General features: G+C 44.6%; 1 protein-coding gene across 1 annotated transcript in view; it reads right to left on the reverse strand.

Annotated features, from left to right (window-relative positions):
• Positions 1-12,584, reverse strand: part of rbpjb (recombination signal binding protein for immunoglobulin kappa J region b) — a 38,721-nt gene extending 26,137 nt beyond the window's left edge. The window contains exon 1 of the mRNA XM_010741712.3: positions 12,323-12,584. Coding sequence (XP_010740014.1) covers positions 12,323-12,342 — 20 coding nt within the window. The 5' untranslated portion in view covers positions 12,343-12,584. The remainder of the gene's footprint in view (positions 1-12,322) is intronic.
• Positions 12,585-18,960: the final 6,376 nt, after the last annotated feature.

The following is an 18,960-nucleotide window of genomic DNA, read 5'->3' on the forward strand; positions in this document are numbered from 1 at the left end:
AAGGCTCCCGTCATCCTGCCTCGAGGACAGAGAGAGGACGCTGGTTGACGACCGACCGATGTTGCAGGTTGAATTTTACAAAAGCACATGGATATGATATATAACGGCTGCTCTCCTAATGTACAGTTAAGCCAAACACTGTCCACATGAAAGGGAATTAAAGGCACGCTGCACGTTTGTGGCTGCATGACTCATTTTATTATCCAGCTTTGCCTTGGCCAATCCATTCCCTTCCTTACATGCTTTTCTGCTCGACATTAAAAAGGTCCAAAGTATGTTTTCATTAGTGTATAATAACCTGTTTTTGTTGCCCTTTATATCTACGGAGCGGGTCCTCTTCTGTGGAGACCTCCATTTTTCTACAGTAGCCCAGAGCGGACAAACCAAACACTGATCTAGATGTGGCCTTTTTGCTTTTTTACATGCCCTGAAGGAGAGGGCGAGCTGCAATCTGCAACTTCACTGCTAGGACGTAGGGACCTTTAAGCCTCGAGTATGATTGTGTGTTTTTAAATCTAAACTGGACGTGAAACCCATCTCAACTATCGCAGCACGTGACCTCGCCTGGCCCCTCTTTCGTTTTGAGGCGGGCGTGGCGAACCGCTGACTGAGAATATGAGTCAAACATCCCCCCCTCCTCCTCCTCCTCCTCGCATTAATCCACTCCTAAAAAAGTTTGCAATAAAAAAGAAGAACAGGGTGAAACAAAAAGGATTAAATGAGGAAGGATGACGTGATCAGAATCACAAAAAGGATGGAAAATTATCTGTTCTTAAAAAAAAAAAAAGGAATGAATGTTTAATGCTGCAAGAGCGGACAGAAACAGAAAGTTGACTGTGTTAACTGATGAGCTGTCCGACCCTCAAGGCTGACTGACTGCAGATGGCAGAGGTCTGGTAGCTGCCCTGAGACGCCCCGCTGGAGGCAGAATCAAGGGCTGGGCTCGATGCTGTGTGTGTGTGTGTGTGTGTGTGTGTGTGTGTGTGTGTGTGTGTGGAGTTGGGTGGGTCACATCAGTCTGCACTTGCAAGTGCCTCCATACACAAATACACACACACACACACACACACACACCAGCTCCATCTGTCTTTGACATGGGAGAGCTTAATGACAGAGGCAGAAAAGCCAAAGAAAAGGCCCTCCTCGTTCTGTCTCCCTCCCTCCCTTCTCCTTCCCTCCATGTCTCCCCTCCTCCCCTCTTGACCGCACTCTCCGACATCAATGCTCCATATGGAGCTCTCTCTCTCTCTTTCTCTCTCTGGACAGACTTTTTCTTTTTTTTAACTAGTCTTGGCCCTGGCGCACAATCAATAAGACGTACGCAAAAAGCTGTACACATTAACGACTGTAACCTGGCGCAGGAGCTGGAACATAAAGTACTGAGCGTACTCCATTACTTGTACACGTACGGCGTCCAACGTCCCGAACACGACATAATGAAATTTCCAGTGTGCGCTCAGGAGCCAACCTGCGCACACACACACACATACACACACTCCCTCGATGCTTGTTCTATCTTTAATGAAGTCTCCTTTGTGAATCCCGCAGCTCTGACTCTGTTTTCTCTACGCTGCCTGCCACCTGGCTCCATTCAGTCCTCAGATAACGTCGCCGTGTCCCTAAAAAAAAAAATCGAGATAGTCCGCCACGTCTGACCGGCCACGGCGGATCTACAAAAAGAGGTCGTCGCTGAACTGAGTCGCCTCCGTTTTCAGAAGAATTTCAAGAAGGAACACGGTACTGGCAAACATTTAAAATTAATTTTTTTAAAAAGGCTTCACTGGGACTCTGCGGCGAGAATGAAGAAATGAAAGTGGTGATGCTGGAGAGGGTGGAGGTGGAGGTGGAGGCTTGGATTCGTGAGTGGGCTTGTTGTTCTCTGTTCAGCCAGACAGATGACAGAGGAAACACGCTGGCTGCATAATCACACCTCAGACAGGTCACAGAGACGGAAAACAAAAGGAACCTCTTGAGAAACCGAACACACGTACGCGCGTGACTGAAATACGCTCCTTAAATTTGTCTTTTACCCGCGAGTGAACGTCTTTCGATGTTCTGATTTAGTATTTAATAAAAAAAAAAGAAGAGAAGAGGCTGCTGCACTTGCACAATCTCAATAAATTCAACACTGAGTTTTACTGTCCGATCCTGTCAGCGCGCTGTTAAAACACGTCTGTACACACAAAAAGGAAGGTGATAAAGTTTGGATTGGACTCAGAGTGTATCTAATCGAGAACACAATCCAACCACAACAGTATTTAGTTCTACCTGGTGGAGGGAAAAAAAAGACAAACCGAGTCCCGGGCCAGCTTCGCGAGACAGAAGTGATGTAGCTGTAGATGTTTTAAGTAAACACAGCGGCGGGGAGACACAGAGCAGAAATCTTTCAGGGCCAGACGCGAAAGCATCTCACAGGATTACACACTCGTATCGTAAGTGATAAGTGTGACTCCGGCCAAAAGACCCGCATACGAACGGCTGGGTTGTGAGACGGGTCATGTGCTCGGAGGAGGGGGAGAAAGAGAGGAGAGAGGGGACGAGGAGAGGCGAGGCGAGGGAGGCCTTGAACCCTGAATGAACTACCCTTTTCCCGCTCCCCTTTTCCCCCCTTCTCACTCTCTGCTGAGCTGATGACTCACTGCTGGAACGAGAACGAGAGAAAGAGAAAGAAAGAGAGGGAACCCAGGGGGAAGGGGTTGTTAGTCGTCGCCATCGACCGCGGCAGCGCTCGTATGGATCGCGCTCTTGTGCGGCCTTCAGCAGAGAGGGAAGGTAGCAGCTCTGGTAGAGGATGTGATAACCACACTGAGGATCAAACTCGGAGGGGGGCCCCTTAACCTGTGTGCACACATTCGCTGCTGAACTGCAGCGCTGACCACAAACTTGTCAACGCTCATTGATGCTCTGCTATTTATTCATCCTTTTAAAAAAGCATGCATCGGTGCACCGCTGCTTTTGCACTTGCAGCCGGACGGCATCGAAGGAAACGCTCTGCAGCTCAGAGCGAGAACAGATCTGATCCTCGACGAGGCGTCGAACTGGCAGACGGACAGAAACTTAATCAGCAACTTCAGGCTAGTGATAATAAATAATAATAATAACTCATTATCTGCTTTCAGCTTCTCAGCTCTCGCTGATTTGTATGATATGAAACTCGGAACTTTTGCTCAGTCAAAATGAAGACTTAAAGAAGCCGGAGCTCGGTGACGACGCCTGAATCTTACAGCGTTAAGAGGAAACTGTCTTTCTTTTTAGACCACGGAGCTCAGGTCGGCTTGTCCTCGCCAACGTTGCCACATTTTACCTTAGAGCGCCACTGAGATGTTTCATATAGTGCGGCGACTTGGTTACCAAACAGCTTCGTTTGGTTTACAAAGTGAGAACTTTGTAATGTGACCAGCGGGTCGGTCTTGTGGCTGTGCTACGTTGCTAAAGCATCAGACTCCACTTGCACAGTAATACCACAGCGACCATATTATATAATGTCACTGTGAGCTGGTTACACAGCTCTTTCTCTTGGCACAACATTCTCTCGACCGTACGATTTATGTATTTCTACAGATAAGGCAGTCTGCGGACGGCACGACGCTTCATGCCGTGGATCGGAAAGCACTGAGAATATGCACGCTATATGGTACACTACAGCCTGAAATACAAAATACATTTTATCCAAACTGGGAGCACGCCATCTGTTGTTGGTAATACACTGACTAGGCATAGGAACATTTAAAAAAACCCAAACTATCCCTTTAGTCGTTGAAGATATACACAACAGACAGAGAAAAGCAGCAAATCGCCACAAATTTGAGAAGCTGCGACCATAAAAAACTATTTAAAAAAGCAGCGATCCGCACGTGTTCAGTAAAAATACCCATTTGGGATCGGTGCTTACAAGTTGCAGAGCACAAAAACCGATGGATCTTGACCTCTCCGATACGGCGACCACGCAGCAACACACAGCAGGCTACAGTCCAGTTGGGACGGCGGCAAAGCTAAAACTAAAAACATGCATTTATTCATCTTACATCGTGTCCAACTTCAGTAAATCATAAAAATATTGAGTATGGAATTAATCAGCAGACGGCCTGAAACGAGTCGAGACCAAATGTTTCTTTGGATGTCGGTTTTTTAACCCACGACAAAGGCTGAATGTAGTCACAAGAGGCTTGCCTGCCATATTTATCCGTTTATATCTGTATGTCCGGTACATATGGCAGTGTTGACTTGATGTTTAGTTGTCAGGAACATGCTCACCATGGTTAGGAAGTAAAGAGAGGAGGAGCAGTGACTTGGCTTCATAACAAAAACCTGAATTTCAAGGACTTTTTAAGCGGTTTGTTAATATTTCCAAGGTAATCCAGCACTTGACTATTCAATCCTGCTGCTGTGGCCAATATGACTCATAGATACTCGGCATCAGAGGCCCAAAAACATGATCAGGACTTCCCTGGTGAAAGGAGTAATTGATCAGGAAAAACGGATGAAATTACCGCTCGTTTCAGCTCGACAACAATGTGACTGTGACTGTATCTTTCCAGCGTACAAGCCTCGATTGAGAACGAGGCGCAGTCTTCTCTGGACATCTATCAGACTCAGGCAAACTAACCACTGTCTTGCCCTGCCCTTGCCTCGAAAAACCACCCAAAGGACCGAGTGCGCTGCGACGGGAGGAAAAAAATAGAATTCCTGGCATGAAGCGGGAGCGAGAGAGGCAGACAGAACGAGAGGGGAGACGGAGAGAGAGAGAGATGACCTTTAGCCCACATGCTGCGAGATGATCCCCAGCAAACCAAATGTAAAGACCACAGAACGCTCTGTGACTGTGTGAGTGTGTGTGTGTGTGTATGTGTGTGTGTGAGCTCAGGGCTGCTGTCTGGTTTCACTGTTGTTGTCGTGATGAGGAAGGGGGTTGTTGTTCCTCTTCAAAACATGCTATCCTTTCCTAAATACTCGACGTGAAACGAGGGTTGGTTTCCTAGATCTTAACCACGCGCGCACTTTTGCGTCCGTCCTCGAGCTCGACGAAAGTGGAACACGTCTCGATCGCTCCTGGTAAATTATGGCAAAAGCCGAAACTCATTTGTCTACCAGACACTTTGGCGATTTGGGGGTTGGGGTTAGAATATTTGAGGTCATCTTCTAATAAATCCAGCGGGGTGATAAATAGAGTAAAGAGTTTGCCGGTGACTTTCTGAAGCAGAAACCCCCGACAAAAAGTTTAGTTTCCTTCCATGAGCTCATGTGAAACCTCACGTACATTCTTCAGCCCGGCGCTTCCAGAAATGATAGAGAGCATCGAACTGCAGCCCGCGAGTGCAACACGATCAACCACAACATGAACAAACCCCCGAAATATATATATATATAAAATTTAAAAAAAAGAAAGAAGAAGAAGCATTGTTTCCTCGACCACAATCAATAGACTGTTCCACAAAATGACACACATGTCTATTACTTCATTGTGATTCTAAGCAAAGGCCAAAACCTCCTGACGTCAACGGCCACAGGAATGCCACCAGGCGGATTCTTCAGTGAAACTCTCCGCCAGCCTTAGTTAAACAACCAGACAATGCAAAGAAACATTTGGAGATAACAGAGTACCTTTCCTGGAATCCCAACCCCTCTCCCTCTCTCCCTCTCTCTGTCTTTGTTCTTCCCTTGAATATTTTCCCCGACACTTGATAACTCAGGCTTCTCGTCTCGTCTCGTCTCTCTCTGTCTCTCTCTCTGTCCCCGGGGTTGCCATCACTTGCCTGGGCAAACTCTAGCAGCGGTGTGTCCCTGGAGGCTGGGCTTGCATCCGGTTTGCAGCATTAAAAAAAAACTGCTCCAGAATAAGCCAAAGTGTTACACCAAATCGGATGTGTAAACTATCCAACAAGGTGCCGCACTCGAAACTATCGACTGGACAGCTCTGTGCAAATGTCAATTCAATTTGTTTTCATCAGTTACAAGCTATTCACCTAGAGAGGACGAGGGTCAAACACTACTCTGTGCTCACCGGGCATGACACCACAAACAGTCGCGCAAAGGCCACAACAACGTTTCTTTCTTTCTCTTTACTACTACAGGCTGGCTCCTTGTTTGCCACTCCCTTCTTATCTAATACAGTAATAGTGGCGGTTGCTTGCAGCCATGGGGAGGTGGCTTTGTTGGGGGCTTTCCCAACACAGGAGATCCTGTGTACATTTGTAACCTTCCTCTAAAAATGTGGATGGAGTACCGGCACGGGGAAGGCTGTCGCGAGAACACTTGAAACAATGCTCGGTGCCACGGATGAGAATATCAAAAGCTGCAGAAGAAGAGAATAAAGCTTTTCTCTGCAAGTCTGAGAGAGGTGCAGTCTTACAGAGGCCTGACGTAATTTAAAGACAACTCCAAAGCGCGGACCCCCTTCCGTCATCCCTGAGGAGAAATAAATGAACGTGAAGAACACACGAGTGTTAACAGTGTTCGTATTGTTTTCCTCTCGGTTGCCCCCAACATAGGAAGTAGGTGAGCGGTCTGCTCGCTGAAGCTGAATGAAAGCAAACAGGAGTCAGACAGAGAGGGGGGGGATTGGTTCATGTTTTCTGAATGAAACATCCTGAATGTAGAGGGACAGCGGGGGCAAAAAGTGCTGACACAGTAGAAACCACCATTCCCTTGGCGAAAGCTGTAATCGCTACAAACAGCAAAAGGAACAGGGGCGAGGGAAAGGCGAACGCCGGGGCTGGAGGAAACTCTTTCGGAAAAGTGAAGGGGGGTGGTGGGGATGGGAGCGAGAGCGAACGATGCCGAGACGCTCCAAAACAAGAGTCAGCGGATCGGTACGCGCTTCCACCGCCTGTCGCGTTTCGCCTCGTGTTAACTTTCTGTCTCTTCTTGTCTTTTAGCTAAAGCAGCGGAGGACGATGCCAACAACAACACCACCACCGAGAGGACTTGGGCCTCTATCAAACATGACGCCAGGGCTGTTTTCAAAACCACACTGGCTTCAGATTCACATCAGAATGTTCCGTCCCATCCTCGCCGAAGCAAACAGCAGCGAGAGAGAGAGAAAAAAAAAAGCATGAGCTCAGACTGATGCATTCCAAGTCTTGCACAAGTAAATAAATGCCCCCATGTCGGGATTTTTTTGCATGAGAAATATAACTCCTGCGTCGAGCTGAGAGCTTTGGAGAAATTAGGTAACAGGCGCCACTCAAAAGGGCATTATCGGTAATAGGGATGCCCCCTGGAAGTCGATGACTCAAGTCATCAGTCAAGTTCGTTTTTTTTTTAGCTGCATCATTGCACACGAGGCAGGAGCTGTATACTTCAAACAGCGAGCTTCAAAGTGACCACGACTGTGACGGAAGCGAAAGAGAAAGTTGGTAGAAACCGAGCAGTGGCTGGCTGCAGAAATTAGTCAGTCTCCATAAGTCCCCATGTTAAAACAGAAGAAATAAACATGTTTACAGCCTGGTACAAAAAACTGTTTTGGTCTCTGCAGCTCATTTCCCCGTTCATGACAACTGTACTGAGGGGGAATTGGTTTTTAACTCACCCTTTCAAATAACACAGAGGCTTAAAGTCATGCTTAATTAACAGCGTGGCCACTTTGATTGATAAAGATCGACTGTTTGAGCACGTCGATGCCGATATTTGGCAGGTTTTCGGCTTCAGAAGGCTTGTGGGTGACGTCCCTTGTGCTCTGTCCATTTTTTAGACTGTCACCGATGGAAACAGACGGCAGCTTGAGGCCAGACGGCTTCTCCAACGCTCTGATGACTGTCAGTTAATCCACTTCTGAACTAGACGGTGGTCCAGCCTCTATTACAGTCCGCTGTGACAGCACTGTTTTCTGATGTTTTTAAGATCACAAATGACGAAGAAAAGGCATTAAAAGTCTTCGACTGACGACATCCTGAGTCAGGTACAGCCTTAAATCAATAAAAAGGGAACATTTGCTATGAATAAGCCAAAGGGGAAGTAAAGGTACAGTACGGACGCAAAGTGACGGTAGATCTGGTTTTGTGCACACTTTAGCACGTGGCTGGAGACGGAGAATGGCACGGATCCAAGACAAATTACGCAAAAATGTGCATTTCTATCCCCTTGGGTGTCTCCTGTGGTTGTCGCCCGAGACAGGCTCGAATAGGGGAAACAAGAGCACGAAGACACTGAGTCAACCTAGGGGGGGCGTGTTGGTTGCTTTAAGAGGCCCGTCATCGCTCGAGCAAACAAGTTGAATCTGAACCCTGAATGAAACTATAGGCTTCGGGGGATATTTCAATCATGTGAAGTAATGGATATGCATGAACTTCCAAAACAATAGGCTACTGTAGGCATGAGGATAAATCCCCCTAAAGATGTCTGGCTTCGCCTGCGACTTCTGTACACACACCCACCTTCTCTCTCTCTCTCTCGCTCACACACACACACACTTTGAAGATTTTCACAGCTCTGCTTGGATATAGGAAAGCTGCAGGATACTGAGGTGACACACAGATCAGGTGGCTTGTATCATCTCAGTCATTAACCTATCCGTCAGTGTGTGAAGCCTAGTGTGTGTGTGGGTGGACACAAGGCTGTTGCTTTGAGGGGCAAAGGGGTGGTGGTGCTGCTGCTGCTGGTGGTGGGGGTGCCTTTTAACTCCAGCCCGAGCCTTTGCCACCGTAAAGGTCAGCGCTTCGACATCTGCTGCTCTCTCTGAACCTCTCCTTTCATAAAAGGGAAGCGGGGAAGAGGAGAGGACCCCGGGGAATGGATGCACGTGCACGCACGCAAACACACACACACGAACACACACGCGAGCGCGCAGATCAGACTTTTATCTCGAGGTGCGCTCACTCGCTCTCTCTCTCTTTCATTGATCACCTTCAGAGCTCAAACCGCACGCCAGTTCTGCTGACAAATCGAGAACACAGGGTTTGCGCCTCAAAGAAAAGAAGAAAAGAAAAGAAAAAAAAAAGAGCGTGGTATCATTACACTGGCGCAGAGATGCTTGGCTTTTTGGCCTGAAAGACTTTTTCAGGAGGGATGGAAGGGGTGAGGAGAGGGGGTGAGCTAAATGGAATCCCGTCTCCCCCCCTTCAACCCGAGGGGGCACGGCAAAAGGCAGAGCCGTGTTGAAATGAGTGCTTTTATCCTGCCAGGTGAACAGTGCCGCTCTTTCAGCTCGTCGGTCGCTCCGGCACAAGAGGAGGAAAAGTGACGAAAGCAACACTGCGTTTGTGTGTGGTTGTTGTTGTTTCGTTCTCGTTTACGCGTCTGTTTTATCGTGCATGCTGCGTAACGCCGTGATACACCGGAAGAGGAACATGTGCCTGGTGCAACGCGACACAAAAATAACCAGGGCAGGAAAATTCTGTGACAATCGAATAATTTGAGACATTTTCCAGTACTGATGAATGTTTTTTTTTAAATACTACTTCATGTATTTTGCTTTTCTCTGCTTTAAAACGAGCAGCTGATGGTGGTGCAAAGTTATTTTATTATAATGCTGTATGTCCGGTTTAAAAAGGATATTCCACGTTATCTCAAACTTTCTGGGACCCCTTACAGGAGAGAAATGTTATTTTATTTATAATCCTTACTGCTGTTTGTACACCTAGACGTCATATGAATTATTTAATATGGATTATTTAGATTTTATAGGTTGGCCGGCTTCATTTGCTCGTACCTGAACACGCATGACACATGTTGGTCTTCCATCGTTGTTCTCAATAAAAACCAAACTCGGGGTAACTGTCGTCATATTTTCGTTTAAGTTTAGCCAGTTTGCATCACTCGATGAAGCGGACGGACTTAAATGTGTGTCCGCTGTGCTCGTTAGATCAGATTTACATGGTGCGTCATGATCATATCAGGAGTTTTTAATGTCCTAAACCTGATGTAAGCGAGCGTTATTGGCTCCGGATGCTTTTTTAAAAATATTTTTTTAATTCACGTACTGGTCTTTATTCATAGTTGTGCACTTCTTAAATGATACACCATAATACTTAATAAAGTATCTCTATCTTCATAACTTTATCCATTTATTGCTATTTTTTTCGGGGGACCCCCAGTTCGAGGTACATAACGCAAGGAAATGCTACTTTAATATCTGCCGTGGAAATCAACTGGAAAGGAAATAAATCTAACCACAGATGTAGCGAGCCACAAACTGAAGCCCCACACACGGAGTCAACGTTTGACGCTTTAAATATACAGCCAATTTCATCCGTGCGACAAAGCTCCTGTGGAGCTGTACGTTTCATAAAAGCGCATTATGGATCGTCAGGCTGAAATTGTGCAGGTTACAGCGAGAACGGGCTTCACGGCGCACACTTGATGATCTTCTATTGTTTGTTGATAACTGGATTTCCGGGCAGCAAACTGAGTTAGGCAGAAACACAAAAGTCGTATATATTCCACAAACTCGCAGCTTTAGTGACGTTGAAGTCGGTGTACGCTAGAACTCTTAATTCAGACAAAAACATGCGACCACAGTCGTAACACCTTTAACAAGCCTGCCCCTCCCTGTGTAAAGCCTGAACCAGTCAAACAGCACACATGGGGGCACGAGGCTGTGGTCGGGCTCTGCGATGCCTCCGACCGTTGCAGCGTGAACCCGGCCTGCCATCAGCTTTTAAAAAAAAGCCCTTATGGCACTTTAATTTTCTGTTAAACCTCTCCCCACACTGACCCCCACCGACTCGCAGCAAAACACACACACGAATCTGGAGATATCATCTGGACAGGTGGCCAGCCACCCAGACCTGACCCGCCTGCCCTCTGGCTCGCTCCCTCCCACTCCCACCAACACCATCGACTCCCCCCCTCGCCCCTCCTCAAGTGAAATCAGTTCAGGTCTGCTGGAAAGCCCCAAATGAACATGCACAGCTAAAAACCCACCCCCCCTTTTTTTACCATCACACACACACACACACACACACACACACCTCCAAACAAGCCCAGCGAATGTCTGTCACCCACTGAGCTGTCTGTGGGGGGATTATAGCCTCAAGAGTAATAGGTTTGTGTCTAGCTAATGTGCAGGGAAATCATTTTAATCAGGGTTTTTTTTTTTTTAGTCCAACAGACAGACGGACGGACGGACAGCGGTCAAAACCAAAAACACACAAGCACCGCAGCCCGAAATCACAAAAACACAGACAGCACTGCCTCTGCGGCGCTTTCTCTGAGGAAATACATCAAGCCAACGTGCAGTTTAAGGCAATTTCCCCATTTAAAAAGCCAACGGCTGACACACTTATCCCTGATGTATTATCTTGTAGCAATTACTGAACATGCACTAAGCCTAATGAGCTCTATTAATTTGGGGATGTGAGATAAAAAACATTTCAAAAGTTTAAAGCAGCTGGTTATCTATAATATTTAAAGTTATTTGAGGTCACTTTTAGTTAAATTATCATTTATTTCAGTGAGGATAGGGTTAAAGCACACATGAGGGAGGCTGCTCGTGTAGTAAAAGTAGTAAATACTATTTATTTTTATTTATTTAATAGCTTTCAAGTCGTTTTAAAAAAAAATTTAAAAGTACACGCTGGTCGTCGTCACCGTGTGTGTCTGTGTGTTAAATAGTATATCATATAATATATTACAAACCTAAGTGTAAGATTTTATTTTTATATATTATTTTTCTTTTAAACACTACTTGCTCATATAGCTCACAAAGCCGCCACAACGTGTTTAAAGTCATACACCGCCAGCCGACGTCCATTATCGGACAGCGCCTGTCCGTAAACGTGCTGCTGGCCCCCCGGCACGTTTTACGAAAACAAACCGCAGCCACCGGAGGAAGAAAAAAAAAAGGAAGGGGGGGGGTACGGTTATACGTTTTTGTTTTAAGCTTTGAGTCGGTGTTAACAACAACAACAAAAAAATGAAATAAAATAAATAATAATAATTGTGTTTAGCTCGGCTTTAGCATGCTTGCTTTAGCTAACCCAGCTCGCCGTTGTCTGGGGAGGAGGAGGAGGAGGAGAAAGGAGGAGGTGGAGAAAAAGAAGGGGAGACCACCGAGGGTGAAGTATCGGCTTTTTTAGCTTTTTGGAGACTAAGCTCACAAAAAAAAAAAAACGCAAAGCAACAGTCAGGAGGAGTAACGTTAACTGTCCACACGGAGAAAAGGAGGAGAGAGAGAGAGAGGAGAAGAGAAAAAAAAAACACTCGCACGCAAACACATTGAGACAAAGAAATGACTTCTGGAAAAGGTTAAAGCTGTAGCCGAAACACTAACCCGGCGCTCAGGCTACAAGCACACGGCTTAAACCGGAGCAGTTTCGTGGTTATAACTTGTATCCTCCGCTCCCACCTTCCCCCCAAAACAACCAGCCCCGAATCTCAGACTCACCCTGTCACAACAGGCGCCATCTTCCACAAACTCTCACCAAAACTCCAATACTCGCGATATCCTTCTTCTTCTCCCTCTCTCTCTCTCTCTCACTCTCTCTCACTCCTCTCACAACACAATCCGCCGAGACAACAAGAGTAGACTGGAGGTGTAAGGGACGAGGGAGACGGAGAGAAAAAAGGGGGTGGGTGAGGAAAGAGAGTGAGAGAGAGAGAGAGAGAGAGAAAAAAGGGGGAGGCGGCGGTTGGTATGAGCAACACACACACACACACACAGAGAGAGAGACGCCACAACAACAGGCGTGGGAAACTTCCAAGATCACGCGAGAGTTGGAAAACTCTCACAATAGGCGAGCACAGTGGGAGCGTCCCCTATCGCGAGATTTCCCAAAAGGAGTGTTTATCTTGTGTGCGCTTGAAATACTATTCCCACGTGTTTACCGGGGTAATAAATTACAGCACCGATTGGTTTTAAGGAGAGGAGAGAGAAGAGTGGTGAGAAAAGACGAGGTTTTTTCCCAGGCTCGCACAGATTTCTAAAAGCATGCATCCTGTCTCTTATGCAGTCATTTTTTATTTATTTTTTTAAAGGTGATGAGACTGCAAGGACACGCTGACTTTTAAATATAAGAGCAGGAATTAATGGAGGGTTTACTGGCACACTGCGTTTTACAATTCCCCCGAGTAACATTGCAGTTCCTGTTTAGAAGGTGGAAACAATGGTGTGAACACATGTGAATGGGCCATACAGGGGCAGATTAGTGCATTGCCATCACATCGGGGAGCCCCATGACCCTCCTCACAGCCCAAACCTCACTCTAAGTACAAGGGAGGCTATTATTTAGAGAGAGATCATGCTTGGAAATGTGGCATGGGCTGTATTAGCCTCTCTCTGTTTGTGACTGCCTCGGTTTCTCCTCCAGCCACATTACATTTCCAAAAGTGACTGTGTGTGTTATATCACTCCCACCACAATCAGGTCAGGTCATTCTTGTTTGTCTGGGAGGGGTCAGAAAGCCGTAAAAAAAAAAAAAACTTTCATGTAGGTCTTGTTGTCTCTACAGCCTTAATTTAAATGTGTTTGGCATCTTTGTTCACCTTACAAGTGACTTCTAGTGGGAGTTTTCCAGACTTCAAAGATAAAAGTAAAAGCTTCTGAGACCACACTGATGGCAAAGTCAATGCTCCCATTTGTTAGATGCCGGGTGTGTGATCTGCCCGCGGCTGTTTTGTATGGGGGAAAAAAGAGGAAGAATACAAAACAAAGAGTTGGCAGAGCTGCCACCATATTTAAATGCATTGAATATTTTAAACTACAAGCTTAGTTGAGGTTAGTTTTTCTTGAATTATGTGGGCATGACTGGTTAAAGAGTTTGACATTTAGTCCCAGGAGTTATATGAGACCAGAAACAGCAAGCGTGCATATTCAACAAACACGAAAGAACATATTTATTTAGAGCTTTCAAAGGTCCAATGTTAGCTGTTTCCCCCTGTCTTTTAGCCTTTGTGCTAAGCTAAGCTAACTGGCTCCAGCTTCATATTTACTGTACAAACAGGTCACTGGTATTATTCAACAAAGGCGAAAGAACATATTTATTTAGACCTTTCAAGGTTTAGTGCTAAGCTAACTGACTCCAGCTTCATATCTGTCTTTTTTTAGAGCTTTCAAAGGTCCAATGCTAGCTGTTTGCCCCGTTTTCAGTCTTTGTGCTAAGCTAAGCTAACTGGCTCCAGCTTCATATTTACTGTATAAACAGGTCACTGGTATTATTCAACAAAGGTGAAAGAACATATTCATTTACAGCTTTCAAGGTCCAATGCTAGCTATTTCCCCTTGTTTTTAGCCTTTGTGCTAAGCTAACTGGCTCCAGATTAACGTCTACCATACAAACATGTCACTGGTACCATTCAACAAATGCAAAAGAACAGATTTATTTAGCCCTTTCAAGGTCTAGTGTTAAGCTAACTGACTCCAGCTTCTTATCTGTCTTTTTTTAGAGTTTTTAAAGGTCCAATGCTAGCTTTTTGCCCCATTTTCAGTCTTTTTGCTAAGCTAAGCTAACTGGCTCCAGCTTCATATCTACCATACAAACATGTCAGTGGTATCATTTAACAAATGTGAATGAATTCATTTATTTAGAGCTTTCAAGGTCCAATGCTAAGCTAATTGTGCTAAGCTAATTGATTCCAGCTTCATATCTACCGTACAAACATGTCAGTGGTATCATTCAAGAAACACAAAAGAACATTTATTTAGAGCTTTCAAGGTCCAGTGCTAGCTATTTCCCTTGTTTTTAGCCTTTGTGCTAAGCTAACTGGCTCCACATTCATGTCTACCATACAAACATGTCAACAAATGGCGAAAGAACATATTTATTTAGACCTTTCAAGGTCTAGTGTTAAGCTAACTGGCTCCAGCTTCATATTTACTGTACAAAATGTCAGTGGTATGTATTTAGACCTTTTGAGGGTTAATGCTAGGTGTTTTCAGTCTTTGTGCTAAGCTAACTGGCTCCAGCTTCATATCAACCATACAAACATGTCAGTGGTATCATTTAACAAGTGTGAATGAATTTATTTATTTAGAGCTTTCAAGGTCCAATGCTAAGCTAATTGTGCTAAGCTAAGCTAACTGACTCCAGCTTCATATCTCTTTTTTTTTAGAACTTTCAAAGGTCCAGTGCTAGCTGTTTGCCCCATTTTCAGTCTTTGTGCTAAGCTAACTGGCTCCAGCTTCATATCTATCTTTTTTTAGAGCTTTCAAAGGTCCAGTGCTAGCTGTTTGCCCCATTTTTAACCTTTGTGCTAAGCTAAGCTAACTGGCTCCAGCTTCATATCTACCATACAAACATGTCAGTGGTATCATTTAACAAATGTGAATGAATTTATTTTTTTAGAGCTTTCAAGGTCCAATGCTAAGCTAAGCTAATTGTGCTAAGCTAAGCTAACTGGCTCCAGCTTCATATTTATCATACAAACATGTCAGTGGTATCAATCTTCTCATCAAACTCTCAGTAAGAAAACTTACAGGCGTACTTCAAAATAATATCGAACTGCTCCTTTAACTTTCTGGAAATATGAATCCAGAGCAATTTAAGAAATTACACACCAGTTAACTTTATCTGTGTAAAGTAGCAGATGCGATCTCCTCCAGTGTGTGCTGTAGAAATCTACACATTTCAGATTTTTCAGATGCATAATTCATTTTTATGGAGCTTCGCCGGTCTGCCAGAAAGAAAGAGGGACAGAGAGAGAGAGAAAGAAAAAAGGCGAGGGGGAGAGAAAAAGAGTTTGCAGGGATGAGGTTTTGCATGAGAGTGTGCCTGGCCTGCATCCCGCACTATGAAGACACAGAGACGAGGACCTCATCCTGCCCTCAACCATTTTTCCTTTCCCTCTCTTTTTTATAGTCGGCGGAGAACCTCCAGTTACACTCACAGTTGAATGGGGAAGCATAAAGTTTCCTCAAATGTTTTACAGCTGAACACAGTAAAAAAAAAAAAAGAAAAAAGTAGAGACTACACAAGTGCAAGAGCTTTTCAGAGAAACTGGGAGCATAATAAGGAAAGGAGAAGAGGCCCTTCAGTGAGGATATGTTAACTTTTATATTTAGAGATGTTCAGGGGTTGAACTTTGACCTTTGTTAGCTGCTCTAAAAGGGCACGCATACGCATAAATCAAGCTTTCTCTGAGGCAATTTTTCAATGCTCTTATTTAAATCAACGGGCTACTACAAACGTCTCAATTCCCCCTCCATTGTCCTGTTCTCTCATTAGGAGTAAAATCCATTTATTTTAATTGAGACTGAGCCAATTCAAGCAATCGTGACTAATGCCATAAGCCTCGGGTCTATAAATCCACTCACTTGACTGCTTAGGCTTAGAAGCAAAAGAGAGAGATTGAGATATAAAGATTCTTGTCCCCACGTAGAAAGTCTGTGTTACCCCTACAACTACAGAGTCAGAGTTGAGCACATTTGTCATGCATTGGTTCATGAAAAGGTTTACGGGTCACAGAATGAAGCAACTTTCCAACTGGTGTTGCACAGCTTGACAGTTAAGTCTCACAGTTTCTTTCTCTTGAGTGCTAAGATGAAATTGGTGAAATTAACAAGCCTATCCCGTTAAACTGAAGCGCTACTAGCGCTTCTTACAAAAAACGAAGTGACGGGAGGAGAGGGGGGTGATTTTTATCTTTAGATTTGACAAGTGAAAACAGTGCGAGTGAGTAAGCGAGCCAATTAAGGAAGTGCATTTTGGGTTTCCTGATTAGCAGCACTTTGACTCGAAGTCATTTGATACAGCTGGAGGGTGGTGAAACTTCCTGAAATGAGCAGACGCACCGAAGCACAGTCAAAGTGAGAACCAGCCACAGACGGATTGACAGACAAAAGGTGGGTCGAGAGACACACTGGGTCAGATGTTAGACTGGTGAGCGTGTCCCTGTTTGGCACAGGAAATCAGAATTTGGCTCGACGCAAACTCCTACATACATTTACCACAGCAGACCGAGCAGAGCCAAGTTCACAATATTCCCCCAGTGAACATCACGAGATTAAAAGTCAAAGAATGAATCAAGTCTGGCTCATGTGAGTCTGAGTTCACCGCAGAAGAGGAAGGGGGCGTCCCTGTCTGTCCACCCGCCCGTTGTGTCCATCTGTCTTGCTCTACAGCCACGCGGGAAAACCCAAGGGTGGACGAGGGCAGACGGTTTGACAAATGGATAGGATGATCGGTCCCCTCGCGCCCTTTGTTCAAAGCCTCCCATTTTTATCACATGACTGTCATTACAAATAGGTCCCAAAGACATCTAACACCAAAAAATAAAAAAATGACAGGGTGATAAGTTTCCAGACTGTCGAGGGAACTAAAGCCTGTTTTGCAAGCTTTTGAAAAAGAGCCATATCAGAGGCATGAGGAAAGAGACATTTCCCCTTTCCTGGACCTGTGCGGTTCACAGTGAGTTCAAGCTGCCAAACGTATATGGGATGAGAGCTGCACAGGCACGCTATGTGGCAGCTCTGACATAGCCTGAATATGACATTGGAAAATAAGCAATATGATATGATTGACTTACACCACAGCGGCTTTGTAGAGTCTACCTTTGGAAACAGAATCAGGCAGTTTATGGCTTTTATTAAAGCCTTTTTCGATGTGTTCAGTTTTTTCTGATAACACTCCCAATTTATAATCAAGAGCAATCAATCCCTAGCGTGCATGGTTTACCGCCTTTCATACTGTGGTAATAGAGCTGGATTATAGGCTTTTCGCACGCATGACACAATCACAAAGGCCCATAAATCCATTAGTGCGATGGTTATCAGCAGAAACAACAAGCACAGATACAAAATACAAAAAAAAAAACCCAGCATGTTTCCTCTGTTACCCAAGGAGAGATGTCAGCTCTGTAAGCCAGAGCACTTTTCCAATCACATCTCCGAGGACTGTGCACGGCAGATTTCATTCCCGTTTTCACTAGAGGGAAGCCTTTTCATAAAATGTTATACGAGTGCCGGTCTGGGCTGACTTGGCTCTGTTTCTTGTCGCCCTCTTTTTAAATCAGCGTTTGCCTCAGGGTATTGTACTTTGATTAAGAAAGCAGAGTTCATCATGAGCACTGAAAATATGTCGAATGCATTATGTTTTGGAAAGTATAAAAGCAGCTTGTTGCCTTTTATTTATGCCTCCAAACTGTCGCTTGAAAAAAAAAACATGTGACACTGCAAGTGGGGAATTTTCTGGAGATGAAGTATGTCAGTGGGCCTAAATGAAGTGAAATCCCACATTTGTGGCCTTCTAATCGCATATTTTGACTTTCTTTAAATGAAACACATTGTATAACTGGAAGAGAGAAGCTCTAAAAGTACTGTTAAGGTTTTTTTTGTGACATCCGTTGCTTGTTTTATAAGCATTCCCATGGTTTTGGTTTGCACTCTTTAATTACATAAGTCACCATATTTATTAAGCAAAGACAATACTGTCTGTTAGTATACTTTAGTTGATTCATCATCCTTTAGTGACATTGCTACGTAGAAACTTGTATGGAAATCAAATCACATTTTATTTGTATAACCCAAAGTCACAAAATACATTCGCCTTGGAGGGCTTAACAAGTGTCCCCTAATACTACAAAGTATAATAGTACTACAAAAATCATAAAGAATGAGTGTTGAAATGAATATTTTAGCTATATTTCCGACATTTAGACGAGAAGATCGATACCACACTTGTGCCTGTTCAGTAAATATGAAGCTACAGCTAGTAGCTAGTTAGCTTAGCTTAGCACAAAGACTGGAAACTGAGGGAAACATCTAGCTGTTACGGCAGTTTTTGTAGAATCATTTCCAAAAATTTTGAAGTATTTTGCTATTTTGCGGAGATTTAGACACGAAGATCGATACCAAATTTGTCTGTTCAGTAAATATGTTGCTACAGCCAGTAGCCGTTAGCTTAGCTTAGCACAAAGACTGGAAACTGAGGGAAACATCTAGCTGTTACGGCCGTTTTTGTAGAATCATTTCCAAAAATTTTGCTATTTTGCGGAGATTTAGACACGAAGATCGATACCAAATTTGTCTGTTCAGTAAATATGTTGCTACAGCCAGTAGCCGTTAGCTTAGCTTAGCACAAAGACTGGAAA

This window comes from Larimichthys crocea, chromosome XIV, assembly GCF_000972845.2.
Source record: "Larimichthys crocea isolate SSNF chromosome XIV, L_crocea_2.0, whole genome shotgun sequence".
In the NCBI taxonomy this organism is placed as follows: domain Eukaryota; kingdom Metazoa; phylum Chordata; class Actinopteri; family Sciaenidae; genus Larimichthys; species Larimichthys crocea.